Below are 15,337 nucleotides of genomic sequence, written 5' to 3'. Positions count from 1 at the left end.
CTTTGTTCTGCTTCTTTGCTTTTCTCTCGCTTGTTGAAGCTTTCTCTCACCACTCTGCCTCTCTTACTATCTCACAGAGATAGCAGACAAGGTTTACAACTTATACAACGGCTACACAAGTGGGAAGGAGCAGCAGATGGCCTACAACACGCTGATGGAGATCCCTCCACCACTGCTGTACAGAGTCCAACACCACTACAATTCCCACTATGAGAAGTTTGGAGATTTTGTGTGGCGTAGTGAGGATGAGCTTGGCCCCAGGTGAGAAGATTTGATTTGTCTGCACGAACCTTCCACACAGTTTTTGCAAAAGCTTCAAATGTTTTGTTTAGTTATTTTTCCCAGTCACTGGTGACTCCTTGCCATCTTATGTGATAATGTGTTGTTTCGGATCAATCACAGTCATCCTGAGGTTTCTTACATAACAAAAGCCATAGCTGTCTGACCTGGTGCTGCCAGATTCGACTTTATTAAAGTTATTCCTCATCACATTGTCTGGACTCCCTGTAAGCATGAGCACCATTGCACAACAACCCCTCACCCCTCCCCCCCCCCCCCGCAAACTGCTTTAACTGGAAAGCAAATGGACAAGATGACCATGAAAACTCCGGAGTTATAGTCACTCCTCGCATTACCATGGCGATGCTAAAACAGTGCTTGAGTGCCAAGCCAAACACTAAATTTGATAGTCAGCTAACACAAACTCAACTTCCAACTCTATTTCCTCTTCTCTCGTAAAAAAAAAAAAAAAAAAAAAAGGATCCTCCGTATCCAAACCATGGCAATCTGACATCCCTTAACCTATGACCCTCTTAACAGGGACACCCCCAAGGACCAGCAGAAGTGCCCAGTGGGGAGATGAACAATAGTCTCAGAGTATAAAATAAACAAAAAAAGAAGCATGTACCCGAGTCTGACGTGGCTGACAACTGCTCTGGTTTGTCCATGTTTTGGTTTATCCAATTACAAACCAATGTTTTGGTTTGTCCACCCCCACTTTCTGGAAGCAGTCCTTCTTAAGCCATAAATAATGTAATAATTGTGGAGGAGGTCTGTAGAAAGATTCTGCCTCACTCTGATTGGTGAAGGGGGGTGGGAGGCACAGGTTGTGCCACTGGGACTCAACATGGAGATCGGGGTGGTTGAAATGTTGTGCTTGTGTACGTTGCGTAGGTGTGTGTGTGTGGGCAGTTGGAGGTGGGGGTGGCTGTTGGATGAGTGAGCAGGGATTATTTACTGCCTGAAGTTGGCAGGGTTGAACCTCGTTGGGGTAATTTACAATCAGGCTCTATTGGTGGTGCCTTTTTAAAAGGTAACAGAATGGCCAAGTGAAACGTAAGCACAGTCAGCACTCCTCCAGGAGCTGAGAATCTCAGGAGCCCCCAAATATCCACCAGCATCGTTTCAACTGAACACAAACCCCCTTTCATAATTGTACTGTTCTCTCTAATTGCTATGATTTTTTTTTTTTTTTTTTTTTTTTTTTTTTTTGGTTATATATATTTTTTACCTTTTCTGTAAACTCAACTATTATGTTCTACTGCAGTGTACTTTTTTCTATCCCCACACATCAGTCACCCTTGATTTGATGTTTTCAGTTGTGGGCTACCCTTCCTATCCCTTGAAGCTGTTGTTTGTGTTGTAATCAATTACTTAAGGATTGAGTTGCCTGAAATTGCTTTGACTTTCTTGCTGTAGTTGCAGCTTTCATCTGCCATATTTCCTTCTTTTTTAGTAGTTAATGCCACTTGTTTGTTTGTCTATACCTCAAGTGCTTGTGAGCCCCTCTTGATTATGTGTTTGGTATTCTGTTGTTTCAGACGTAAGAATTTAAGGGAAATGAGAAAATGCTCCCCCCCGCCCCCTTTCTTTTTTCAGCAAATAAGTGAAAAGGATGTCTGTACTCCTTGCTTAACTAAAGACAGATGTTGATGCTCTGCAGACACTGCTTTTCAAAACAAATGGAATTTTGCCCTTCTCTGCGTGTGTTTTCCTCATTTCAGTGTCCATGTGAACTTAACTACCTTGAGCAGTTGTACTATAGGTGTGTTCCTCTTCTGCAAAATCTAAAATGGATGTGTTTTCCTGTGTATTTGTATGTGCGAGGCACCTTTACAAAAATGAATTGGATGGTCCTGGAGTGGCTCTTCATTCCAGATAATCTGCCTCTGGCAACACTACCTGAGAATTCAGAAGGCCATTGCTAGTGCTGGTTTTTGTCCGGACCGACGGCCCATCAGAGCAACTGGAGTTCTGGTCACATAAGCTGTACATACATTTAAAATTACAGGTGGTGAAAAATGAAAGCACTTCATTTTTCTTTTCTTCTTTTGTTAAAGGCAGTGTTGCACGTGTTACGTTGCTGAGTTAGTAATTGAGTTACAGCAATATAAAAGCAACTAGTTAAAAGGGAAAGTAACCACTGTGCTACCGTTTTTTATGTACCAGTTATATATATATATATATATATATATACACAACAGTTTATTTTATAATTTATATAAAAAATTATAAAAAAAAAAACCTCTCAACCTTAGAGTTAGGGTTAGGACTGGCAAATCATCAATATCAGGCAACGTTTTTGAGGTTCCCAATTAGGGATGAAACATACATCTCTTAGGGGTTGATGAAATATAAAGCACTTCTTAATATCGACCATTTTAAAGGAATCTGGCATTGGTCAGGTGTCTCAAACTGCCTCTTCAAAATCTTCAAAAAACTGTATGGAAATATTCTATGGCATTTCTACAGTTTTGATTATGACTTATGGTTGGTTTTAACTTGGCTGAAGAGGAAGAAAAGATTACGTGTGCAGACAAGGAATCAGTTACCTGGAGAACGTGGCAAAAGAAAAACGAACAAACAAACATGTGAACCAAAGCCATAAATTAAAACTTATCTGCAAAAGAGCAGAATGGCACAAGGCCAGACAGACATTGTTCATGTATGTAATTCCCTCACGGTGGCTGAAAGATTTCTTCTTATCTACGTGTTACAATTTAAGGAATTATATGATGGAAATCTGAAACCAATCTAATACATATAAACACTTCCTAAATTAGAGGCAGTTTGACTGAGTGGATTTTATATTTTTCCACACCAGATTTGTGTCCGAAAAGAGAAATACTCAGGAACAAGGTTGGTGATTTATGATTCTGTTACTGAAAGAGGAAGAGCAGGAAGCCTTAGTTTATGTGTGTGTATACATGTGTGAGACAGAGTCCAGGATTTAAACCTTACTTATAATCACAGTCCTTTGAGTGTTACTTTTTCTTTATAAGTAACAATCAAACAATCTAATGTTTCACGGCAACCTTGCCTGGTATCCATTTGTTGATCCTCTGGCGATGACCATTTGACCCGTGGTCTCTCTCCGTTTGTAGGAAATGGATCCTTTGTCTCTGTGTCATGTCAAACTGATAGTTTGATTGTGGGGTGTTAATTTCGGCTGTCTTTGCCAGACCACTGTGTGAATTATTATTTTTAGTTCAATGTGTCTTTTCCACTGTCACCAAAATGATCGCTCTGCATTCATGAATGTTTGTGTCCAAATCTTTTGTGCTTTCATTGTGTATTTAATGTCGAGACTCTTCGGACTTTCGGTGTGCTTTTGTTTTTGGATACGTTTGTTTGTTTGTTTTTTTAATTTTGTCTTTGTCTCCTCCAACAGAAAAGCCAACCTGATACTTCGCAGGGTGGAGAAAATTAGCCACTATTGCCGGTCCCTGCTGCGCAGCACTCACATCCAGAGCCGCACCGACACGATGGCGTACGTCTACTGTCTTCTGAGCGAAGAGGGCCGACCTCCCAGTAAAACCAGGCACAGTTCTTTACATGAAAGTCGCACCACCTGCATGGAGAAGCTCATTTCTGTGCAGCGCAACACATACAGCAACACCAAACTCCGATGAAAAAGGAGTTTGGAGATGAGCAGTGCATCTTTTTTTGTTTCCCTGCAAAATGACATCATGAGATTGATGTACTTTGTCACTCCACTCTGCAGCAGGTGTTTCTCAAATGACTGGTGCATTTTGAAGACCAGGAGAGCCTAAAAAACCTCAGAATACACTGGACATTGTGTTAAAGCTACCGAAAAACATATTTTTGTGTGGCCTACTTTTATTATGAGGAAAAAAAAAAAAAAGAAACATATTTCGCGACTGCGACACGCCAGTGATTGCACATATCAATGAGAAAGTGCAGTGTGAACATGTAAAATATCATTCAGCCAAGAGAAAAACAGTTTGGCTTAAGTACTTTGAATGTAATATTGTAGTTCCTTTTCGGTGCTTTGAAGCTTACCTGGGACACATAAAAAAAAAAAAAAAAAAAAAAAAATCAATAGCATAACTTATTTGCCTTTACTACCTTTATTTGAAAGGAAAAACTGAAATGTGTAAAAGCCATTTTAAAATCACTTACTTATTTTCAAGTTCACATCAATGAAAAAAAAACTCTTTGCTTCATGAATTTAAAATCAGTAAGTGAGTCTCGATGTAGTAGGTCTTGTATTGCATTTGATAGATTCAACTGAAATAGCAAGGCTTTGTGTGGTAACAGGATTGACAAACCTGTTGAAATTATGCAGCGTGGATGGCGTAGAGCTATCACATTCATTCACAGACTTTTAATTCATCCCCGAACGCAGTGCAGTGACCTAAGAATCATATCGCTCCCTTTTTAATTCTGAAGTGCCCAAAACAAGTACTATGGAAAGTGTAGTACTCTATAGTATAGTAAAAAACTATATCACACAAACAATGCTATTGCCACACTGAAGTCTTAAAAGTGAATGCTTTAAATAATATTATAGGTTCTGGTGTGTGATTTTTACACACCAACAGTACAGTTACTGTGGGGAAAAAAGTTAAATAAGATATTAGAACTGTATTTTATCATTTCTGCAAACCCATTTAATGTACTTGTAAGCAAATGATAAGTTACAATTTGTCGGTGGAATGTGATTGAATTCAGCACTTGACAAGCTTTGAATATTAAAAATAAATCCATTATACACAGATAAACAGGTCCCAATATGGGAATGTCAATGCATCTTTAAAAAGTTCTCCCCTCATGAATTTACAGATTTTGGTATTTGCCCACATTTATGTGCACTCGTGGAAAACACAGGAGGCGAATAATGCCATAATAACTTTTACTATTTTCACGTGCCCAAACAATTTTTGTCCAGCCAACTTAAACATTGTGAGGTACAGAGCACTGACTTGTGAAGAATCAGCAATTGGATCACCTGTGGTCCTTTTTTAGTCCTGTTATTTTCCCAGCCAGTGTCACATCTTTAAAGCCATGGTTTATTTAAATAAGGACAAAACAATGCCTCTTTTTCTTCAGTATTTTCTCTCATCTCATCTTATGCCAATTGTAATAATAAATTATTATATTGTAAATTTTAAATTGTAAAAAAAAAAAAAAAAAAAAAAGGGGGACATCTGTATTATTATGTGGCTTTGTCTTTTTCTGAAGAATGTGATATATTAAAAATGTATATAAAATCTGAAGACTTTTCTTTCAACATAACAAACAACATAGCGAAATATATCAAAAAAGTAATCCTACTTTTACAGCTACAAAATTTTTTATGAAACCCAGTTTACTGCCAAAACAATTGAATTGGCCCCTTCCAACTTTTCATTCCAAAATTTGTTTACCAGATCGCCAGATGTTCTCCTCATGTATTTGCAGATGATTTAATGTGTAGCCTTGTTAGTTACTTCCCACCTGGTAGTTATTTTTCTGGTGTGCCATTGCACTGAATAATTTTAATTTAGACGAGATGTTGCTTGAAATGCATACCTTTCAGTTTGTATCAATTTCAAATGCAATCCGGTGGAGTCCAAACGGCTCACTCTACACCAAGAAAGTGACTCAAACGTACCATTTAAACGTTACACTTACTCCACCATTGCTTGTCTTTAAATAGCTGATTGAATAATTGTCACAGTGTGTGAGTTAATAGCCCATTTGATACTTTGGTACGTGATACTCCCACACTTCCTTGTTTAATCCTGAATGCTCGTCTTGTGGTGCATTTACGTCATATCAAAAGAAACTGAAGAACGGGATGTTGTTACCTCAACTGTTAACACATGTCGGAACACCCACATCCAAAACCAATTGTATTCATGACTTAAAATCAATGAACTGTGGCATGTGTCCACTTTTTTATACAGAAAAATTGTGATTTTTTTTTTATTTTTATTTTTTTTTGTGATCCTACAACGCTAACTCTTTGTGTTAATGCATCCCCCGCTGATGAAGTGCACTGAAATCCATAAAACCTCCCCACATGCCATATTTTTAATATATATACTCAGCTAGTTAGGTTGACTTGTTGGTCGTTCAATAGTCCTCTTCTTTCCAGTCCACTTCAGTCTAGGTGAAAAGTAACCTTTTTTTTTCGTCAGACTCCCAGAGATGAAGTAATACCTAGTTAGGTAGTCATAAACAGCTTGAGCCATTAACACCAACATGTACCAGCAGAGAACAATGTGCTATTGACTTCAGTGATTTGGCTTATTAAATGGTCAAATTCAATCTTCCATGGTTTTGATCAGCTGATGTGATGCACATGCTTCATATGTCCTGCCTGGACTGACACAGACCTCCCCGGAGAAAAGCCCCTAGGGTGAAAAACCACTACAGTGAAGTTACACAATATCGCACCGATATTTGGATCAGAATTAATTAGCATGATGGCAAAATGAGTCACAGATGAAAATGGCTGAAATCATCATATTTTTTGAGTCGGCATATTGCAACGCATGTTATTTCTCCAGTTTTACCCAATTTACAACATGATCCAACCTGAAAATATTTACATTGAGCTGGAAAGGGAGGAAATCATTCACTAAACTAACAGACAGCTATCCCCTATGAATTACTCTAATTTATATCATTAACTGAAGGTGGTATGCTTCTCTGCATGTGAGCTGCTGGGAAGCATTTTCTTTTTCCATCTCCCTCAACAAACTATTCCTTTAAGCTCAGATCCAGTTTCTTTCCAGTCATGCAACATTAACTGCACTTTAAAAATCAGTAGCTTGATGTTCATTCTCACAAATTAGGCCATTAACGTCATTGGTGTGCCAGGAACAGCACTCACATTTCCATGCCAATGTATCAATGGAGGCTTAAAGAATGAGTTCCTCTTTTATAACCACCTCAGGTCCTTTTTTTATTATTTTGAAAGGGTTCACCATGGATCTTTGGTACCTCAATGACTTCCAGAAGAAACATTCCCTTTATAGAGGCACACACAAGAGTTAAAAACACAATGTACAGCAGCTCCAAAATTAACCTGGACACGCCATTAATGGAAAAAATAATCTAACTTCCAAAAAAAGTGACCACACTTCTTCAGTTTAAGTTCACTTTAACCAGTGTTTTATTTCTACACAATAAATGACAGCAAAATGAACATGATACTCATCTGTATGACTCTTCCTTATGAAAATATAGTACACATCAGACATGTTTTGCCATGTACCAGAGCACCAAAAATATATCTAATTGCAACTGTGAAAACAGAGAGAGACATTGACTGAAACATAAAAGTCCAATCTCTTGTATATGTGCCTGAAAAAGTGCATACTGTGTAGAACCAAGGAGAGGAGGCCATCAGAGGGAGGGAGGGAGTACGCAGTCTGATAGCTACCTTTACAGTGTTGGTGAAGTTATCAGCAAACACAAAGGCATAGGCGCAGGACTGAACAATATACAGTATGGAGTGAGGAGAAATGAAAACTGTTGGTTTGTGCCAGTTAAAGCAGAAAAATTCCAAATGAACTTCCCAAAAGTAACAAAGATCAGTCATGTTTCATTACAAGGATCAAATTCAACAGACTCCTAAGACCCAGCGATGACCAATATGACTTTATTCATCTCCACAACAAATAAATAATTTCTGACTCAATGGATAAATTCATGGTTTAGACACCTGACAACAGTGCTTGTACTAAGCCTTTATGAACAAATAAATGCTGACAGCGAGTGGTGTTGTAAAGCATCACAGGTCTTTTTTTTTTTTTTTTCTTTTGTTTTTTCTGTCTTCGCAGGTGATACTTTGACACAATGCACAACATATTCACGGTTCATCTCTTGGTATAATAGTTATGATAAAAATCAATCCAAGAGAGCTACTCCCAAACAGTTAGTACATGGTTTGCAAATACAATCATCATATAATATTATTATTTACATCTTAAAATATATTTGTTGCGCAATCAGGTACGAAACATCGCAGTAATACCACTAGATATCCACATAATATGTAAATACACTTTTTTTTTTGTACTCCCCACTTAGAAAAAAGGACAATTCACCTTTTTTTAATTAATCAAGGGATTAGGAAACAGACGTAAGTGGATCATTCTATAACCAGAGGCCTGTGAGAGGTACTTCATGTGTTACAATACACAAAGAAAATGTCTTACAACAAGATGGCACATCAGTTTTTTCTCCACAATGATCTGAGCAAAAACATTAGGGCTTCAGACACTCTCTTTCACACTCCCCATCATTTTATAATGAGTTAGATACTACAATGTTTCTGCCATTTTTAGACAAGCAATACAACAACCAGGTCTTAAATTAGAAACAAAGGCGCGACTGTTGGTGGAAAACGTGGAAAGGTATCAAAGCCTGTCAAAATAAAAAAAAAATAAAATAAAATAAAATAAAAAAAAGTCATATTATGTGATAAGCATAGGCTCTAGGTGAGAAGAACTGTGTTCCTTCAGCCTCACTTCAAACGGCTCTGTAAGCTAGGCAAACATCCTTTCTCATTTTCACAGGGCCAGCTTGACCCTGGCCGCCCCGCTCAGGCATACCTGACAGTGACAGATGAGGCAGTGTGTTGAGGAGTGGGGAGGTGGAGGTAAGAAGGGGGTAAGTCCCAGAGAGGGATGGCTGCCACCCCTAGGAGAAACTGACTCATTGGCCTCGGCCTATTGCCAGTCAGCGCCGGCCACCTCTGGCCCAGACGCAGCCTCTGTGAGTACACATTTTCACACCTGGACAAATAGCTAGACAGGCCAGGAAAAGCAGCCCACCCATCCCTACCTCTCTTTCTGCCCACCCGCTACTCCCCGCCTCCTACTAGATTGCTCTATCTGGGGCACCATTTGATGCCTTTTGACCTCCAGTCCTTATTTCAATCCATTTTGGATCCCTCTTGTTGCCACTTGCCCGTTTCCTCCTGCCCTCAGCCAGCTGTGTACATATATTCCTTGTGCTGTACACCAGCTCTGAAAATGTTGTTTGCTATTTGGCGGATTTAGATTCTTAACTGTTGTTTACTTGGGCTTTCTTTTAACAAATCCTTGAATGTATGCATGAATGTGGGCATTAAAAAGAAAAAGCAAATGAAGAAACAAAAACAAAAACTTTACATTCTGCTTTTAAAGGGGGAAAAAAAAAAAGATACACTGCACTCAGTAACATTTTCCAATGTGGTGAATCCTCATTAGATGCGAGCAGTGTCCATCTACACTTTAATGGCCGATGCGATTTCGTTCCTGGCTGTGGGCTTGCCGTGTAGTCTGATCAGAGTTTACGGTCAATGATCACAACCAAGCGTGATGACAAAGACAAAATGACAGTTTTGACTCACTACCAATAATGTTTTTGTTTATAAGAACAATGTAAAAAATAACTTACATGGACATTAAATATAACTTAAAAAAGTATAACACTCTCAATAAATAGTTCTACTATTTACACCATTGTTATGAGACGCAAAAATGTCACTAAAATACCAAAAATATAGAAGCAGCAAACATTACAGGCATGAGGTACAGCAAGGGATCCTGTGAAGACTACAGTAGAGAGGTCATGTCCTCATCCAATGCGCAATCTTATACTTTTCTTCTATGAATATCTTATTTAGCTATGGCTTATGGGTACCTTTTTCCAATATGAAGAATATAATTTTTCAAGTTGACATGCAGTCACATTCTGTAGCCTTTCTGATAGCGATAATGATCATCTTTTTTTGGTATCCACGTGATGCAGGTAATTGTATTTATCATGTAATGTAAGTATGCGGAAGCAACAACAACAAGGTTGCATAAACTCAGAATAAAGGAAAGCTCCAATGACAGATTTTTGGATTCATCCATTCAAACTGTTGGATTTGGCTTTCCAGTGACCTCAGTGGCAGATGATGAACCACGGTACTGCATGTCATTGGCATAGTGTAGTGATTGCAGGTCAGTCTCTCCCACCTGGTAACAGTTCTATGTAAAGCAGCAGTATCTGAAGTACTAATATTACATATAATTTGATAATATTAACATAATACAAGTCTTTTTTTTTTTTTTTTTTAAACCAGGGCTATATATTTTTCATATAAAGTGTTAAATGCAATCTTTGAAGATTATTTAGCCTTTAGAACGTCCTTACAAAGTTTCATATTTCATAAAAGTTACAAAGTCTTTCAATGGGAATTTCTTCATTTAAGCTTTTTCTTCACCTTCAGCATCTCTAGGTCTCTCCAAAATGTACACCATCAACCATGGATGAACCATCTTGGCAAAAAATGAAAGACAAACAAATTTGCAATGGAGCTAGATGGCAAATCTCTGACAAAGTATTGTGTTTTTGCAGATAATCCATTGGTGTGTACCCTATTTGGCAAGATCTGGGACCTGTTAGGATGACAGAAGATGAATATATGGTTCATAGTGACAATGCCTACCTACTTCATTTATAACATTGAATGCAAAGTTTAAAGGAGTATCTAGTGTCAGATACGACTAAAACACTAATGACAGGAAAGCTAATAGCGACACAGGGAGTCAAATGACTGAATATCATACAGTTTGTTTCAGATCACCATTCTGATAATAGCAGCTTCTAAACATTTTTGAAAGATATATTTTTTCTTCTTACATGGCAACTAAAAAGTGCAGTAACTGAGGTCAATAATAAAAACACTGATTAAATATGACATTTTGTAAAAACTAAATACATGGAAATGAAAAAAAAAAACAAAAAAAAAAAACATTTCTCAATGCTCCCGTCAATCAAGAACATAAAGTAATATTTACAATATTTTTTTTCTGTGTATTTGGTGGAAAATAATACCTTTTCACTTTCTCTGCATGTTGTGATATTATCTTAGTTCTTCGCGAACATTAATTTTAAAAATGGCATTACAAACTTGTACTGCTTCTTGTGTACATGTTGTTCCCCTATTTATGCGATTGATCTGGGATGCTCTAGCAGCCTATAATGAGTCAGAGGGACTTTGCCATTGACCCAAATGAAATGAAAAGTTCGAATCATGCTGATTGTAATCATGTTTGCTGTTGAAGCCAAGTAGGAGCAGCAAAGTTTGGATTAATATGCCGAGCAGCCTTCATTATCAAATGTGCATGGGGAAAACCTAGTGTGCATGTCTGTGTGTGGAATAATGAGGAGTAAAATATAAAGCAGTCAAAGCAGCCATGTAAGCTGATGACGTTAATTGGCGGGTACAGACACCTAAATTCACAATACTGAGAAGTGCGGACAACAACCAAGTGCACTTTTTACTGCAGACACAAACATAATGGTAAAAACAGAGACTCTCAGGGACTTTTGATCATATTGTGACTGTTAACGCTGCACTGACATATACATCCAAACGTCATTTTTATAGACAACATGGTTGCAGAGCCAGAGATGAAAGCCCAATGCAACTGGGAGGGAGGTAAATGAGAGAAACACGTCTGTGTGTGTGTATGTCACATGTGGTATCCTTCCATTCATGCTCACTGAGAGCCATGGCCTGTGTTCAGCCCTTTATTTCTGACTGTGCTGTGCAGTACTGTGCAATCACAAAAAAAGAAAAAAAAGAAAAAGAAGCCACAGACTCCTGACAAGCATTGACTACATTCTGAACAGGACTGGGATCATTTTATTTTCAGTATAAACTTTAAAAATTGGCGCTTGAGGTAACAAAGTTTTTAATATCAAGTGCCATGAGGGGGAAGTTGAAACTGAAACTAAAACCACGCCAACCCGAGGTGAGGTGTTATCGATGACATTCTTCAAGTCGTGGTCAATGTACGTAAGCTAGTATTGTCTCGGGCAGTTGGGTTTAATGGGAATGACTAGTGAGGTTCTGGGTTTTTTAAAGTTTTTAGTGCATTTCATATGTGGTATTGTCAACATGTATTCATGTGAATGGAAAGTATTGTATGTATTTGCATATTAATGCAAAGTGTGAACGAATGCTAGAGAGAGGTACTGTAAGCAGCAAGGCAGACAAGGCTGTCTAACCTTAGAAGATATCGTGATGTGAAGATGGCAAGTAGCAGCAAACACAGGAGCAGAAGTCATGCTAAAAAATGCTCAAGATTTTGCTTTCGTTTGTTTACGTGTTTGTCTATTTCATTATGACTTGAATCTGCATTGAATCTGTGGCTTGAAACTTGAGGCGAGACAAAGCAGGCGAAAATTAGTTTTGTTTTTCTCATGCACTGTTTTTTGGGCAGTTTTGTTTCCATAGAAAAAAAAGCTTGAAATATGTGTTTGGGTACCACAATCGCAGTGCCACGATCGCTGCCTGCACCAGGTGTCATTGTAAAGCTGCGACTCGCCCATAAAATGATGCAATCCGAACAGGGTGTCTGTAAATAGTGGTTTCCAATAAAAAAATGTATGGAATTTGATAATACATTTCTTTTCAATGAAATGCTGATTCTGAATTGAAGGCTGTTTTCTCAAAATTATTATTCTTTCTCAAACTCTTAGCCAGAAATGTTCATTCAGTAGCACTGACATACACCAAAATGTCCAGTTTTATTGTTGTCTCGTTTTTTTTTGTTTTGTTTTTTGTTTTTTTTTTTTGGTTTGTTTGTTTTTTTTATTTTTTTTACTTTTATTTTTTAACAGAGGGTTTGTTTGTACGTGTATCATTCATCGATGGCCTGAATTTTATTGGTAAAAACATGGCGAAAATTTATTTGTCATGGCTGACGGTATTTTTAGATTTATGGAGAAATAAAATATTCAGAATTGCCTCAGTAAAAACACACGTCAGAGTGAAATTAAATTTATGAACTAGGCATGAGCCGATGTTCAGACTTCTTACTAATTTGCACATTGTCTCTTTGATATGATTATGCATCATTTGCATATGTGAGCAAAATATTTCAGGAAACTTGCAATATTATTATCTTAATGTAAGCAAACAGCTTGGGTGATATTCACTAGTTAAAACTTTTATCTTGTTCACCTGTAGAGTCTTGTCTTATCAATATGGCTGTCTCTTTCCCCATGAACCTCAGAATAGCCTCCATAGCCTCTCGTGTGCCCATGAAGAAACACATTTGATACCGCAAAAGGACAGAGATACAGAATGCCTGACCAGTTAGAAACCAGGAATGATATAAGCACAAACTTCTAGCCCCTCCAGAAAAAGATGTAGAACATGCCTTTAGAGTGCGTGAGGTTTTTTTTTTTTTTTTTTTTTTTAAACATTTGTTTTGATTTCCTTCATTTTTGCAAAACACAGAGTCAACATCAACACAATCCCCCAACTTGCACATTTGTAGATACCTTAAGTTCAATCATGTGATTGTAGAGCAAGGTCACTAAAATAGACACTGAAGCCAGCACAAAACTGAACAAAAGGCATGCTACCTAGGCTTGGTTATGTTTTTTGTTTAGTTGTTGTTGTTGGTGGTGGTGGTGGTTTTTTTAGTTTTTTTTTTTTTTTTGCTTGTTTGTTTTGTTATTCTTTCAAAAAACAAGTGTTGTTTCATGTAATTTTTTCTGTCCTTGCTATATGTTTGTGGGTTTTTTTGTTTTTTTTTTAATGATGATAATGCGGGGTTACTTTCCTTTTCAGCTGAGAAATGAAGTTTTCTGTGGAGTCTCATGAGTCCCATCCTCTTTTTGAGATCTTTCTGTGATGTGGAGGCGGAAGAAGAGGCGTTTCAGCTAGTTGGAGTTGCAGTATGGATGGAGAGGTATGCCTGTTAAGCAGCATGTGCAGGAAACTGGGGGCCGAGAGGAGGATGAAGGAGGGGTCTGCCTCGGCCACTCTGGCTGTGTTGTGTAGGAGCGAGGTTCCTGGGACGCTGAACGGAGGTCCCTGCTCAGGTTGGTCACCCTAGGGAATGGACGTGTTCGTCCTTTCTGTTCTCTATAGCATTGGGATCCCGACAGGAGCACTCATCCCGTATGTCACAGGACATGGGGAATGGAATCACCTGGGTGGGGGAGACAAAGATACCAAGAGTCATTAAGTGTAATTACCTTTAAAACTACAACCCACTGGCCCATTCAGGAGCCATGCTGAATTCCGTGGAAACAAATCAGATGAGTTATATATAAAAAAAAAAAAGGGTGTACATTACAAAAAATAATCAGAATATCAGAGACACACTGTAGGTGAAAATAAAACCAGAAGATCATTGTCTGTTGCCCCTGGTGTTTGACGTCACTGGATAACGTTGGTAATGCGTCACCAGCACCAGCTGCTGCTGCTGCCTTGTCTGCTCGCCTCTCTGTGTGCTGTTTTGTGTACCCAAACAGCTGCTTCAGCTGTTTGGGTACACAAAATGTATCCCCCCTTCTCAAGCCAAACAAGTTACACATGTGGTCGAAGTCAAGGAGCGCAGGCAGCAGGCCAGGGGCATGAATTGTGTTCTGGTGACTTATCAGACTTATCAATCATTTGGGGGCCGATGGCCAGCGTAATTTTTTCTTATTAGGGCTAAGTGGTATTGCCTCCTTCGCACAAAGGAGCTCAGTATACAACGTAAATGTAATGATAATACGAGTCCTTTTCCCCAATGCGGATGCGTAGTTGACAGCACGCCTCATGCCAAAGACAGCTATTAGTTTGATGCTATTAATGAAACTGTCTGGCTGCTATGGGTGGGGCTGTTTCCAGGGGTGGGTCATGGTGCAATTACGTGAATACGGAGTAGCTGATTCTAATGCCATCAAATAAATTGCATCAGGAGCTAATACTATCTGGGAGGTTCGTCAAGTAATTACTGAATGCATTAGCAAAAGAATGACTACGAAATGAGAACCTGCCATCCGCTAAAAGAAACATTCATAACAGTAGTGTCCACTGCATTGCACACTATCAGCTCCTAGGTTTTGGGGACTTTGAGGCTGACTCACTTCCTTAGCGACTAATTACCACTAAATGCATACAACTACATTCATCTTCTTATAATAGATATTAAATGCTACCTCAGTGCAAGGATGAAAAGCTTTTTTTTCTCATAAAATTGCACAAATTTATTAAAAAGCACACACTTTTTTCAATTCTAATAACCATTAAAGAAGTTCCTTAGCTTAGAAAACATCT

The 15,337-nt window shown here is 38.3% G+C and overlaps 2 protein-coding genes across 3 annotated transcripts in view; one reads left to right on the top strand and one right to left on the bottom strand.

Annotated features, from left to right (window-relative positions):
• The window catches only part of astn2 (astrotactin 2), a 228,906-nt gene extending 224,544 nt beyond the window's left edge, over nt 1–4,362 (top strand). Inside the window, exons 22-23 of the mRNA XM_029516439.1 lie at nt 78–261; nt 3,671–4,362. Of these exons, the coding sequence (XP_029372299.1) occupies nt 78–261; nt 3,671–3,911 (425 nt within the window). The 3' untranslated portion in view covers nt 3,912–4,362. The remainder of the gene's footprint in view (nt 1–77; nt 262–3,670) is intronic.
• A 3,646-nt stretch (nt 4,363–8,008) lies between these two features.
• The window catches only part of pappaa (pregnancy-associated plasma protein A, pappalysin 1a), an 82,314-nt gene continuing 74,985 nt past the window's right edge, over nt 8,009–15,337 (bottom strand). For both annotated transcript variants that reach the window (XM_029515384.1, XM_029515385.1), the window contains exon 22: nt 8,009–14,222. In XM_029515384.1, coding sequence (XP_029371244.1) covers nt 14,118–14,222 — 105 coding nt within the window. In that variant the 3' untranslated portion in view covers nt 8,009–14,117. The remainder of the gene's footprint in view (nt 14,223–15,337) is intronic.

This window comes from Echeneis naucrates, chromosome 12 (assembly GCF_900963305.1).
Source record: "Echeneis naucrates chromosome 12, fEcheNa1.1, whole genome shotgun sequence".
Taxonomy (NCBI): Eukaryota; Metazoa; Chordata; class Actinopteri; order Carangiformes; family Echeneidae; genus Echeneis; species Echeneis naucrates.
Note: the sequence above shows the minus strand (reverse complement) of the source record. Positions and strands in the feature narration are given on the sequence as shown.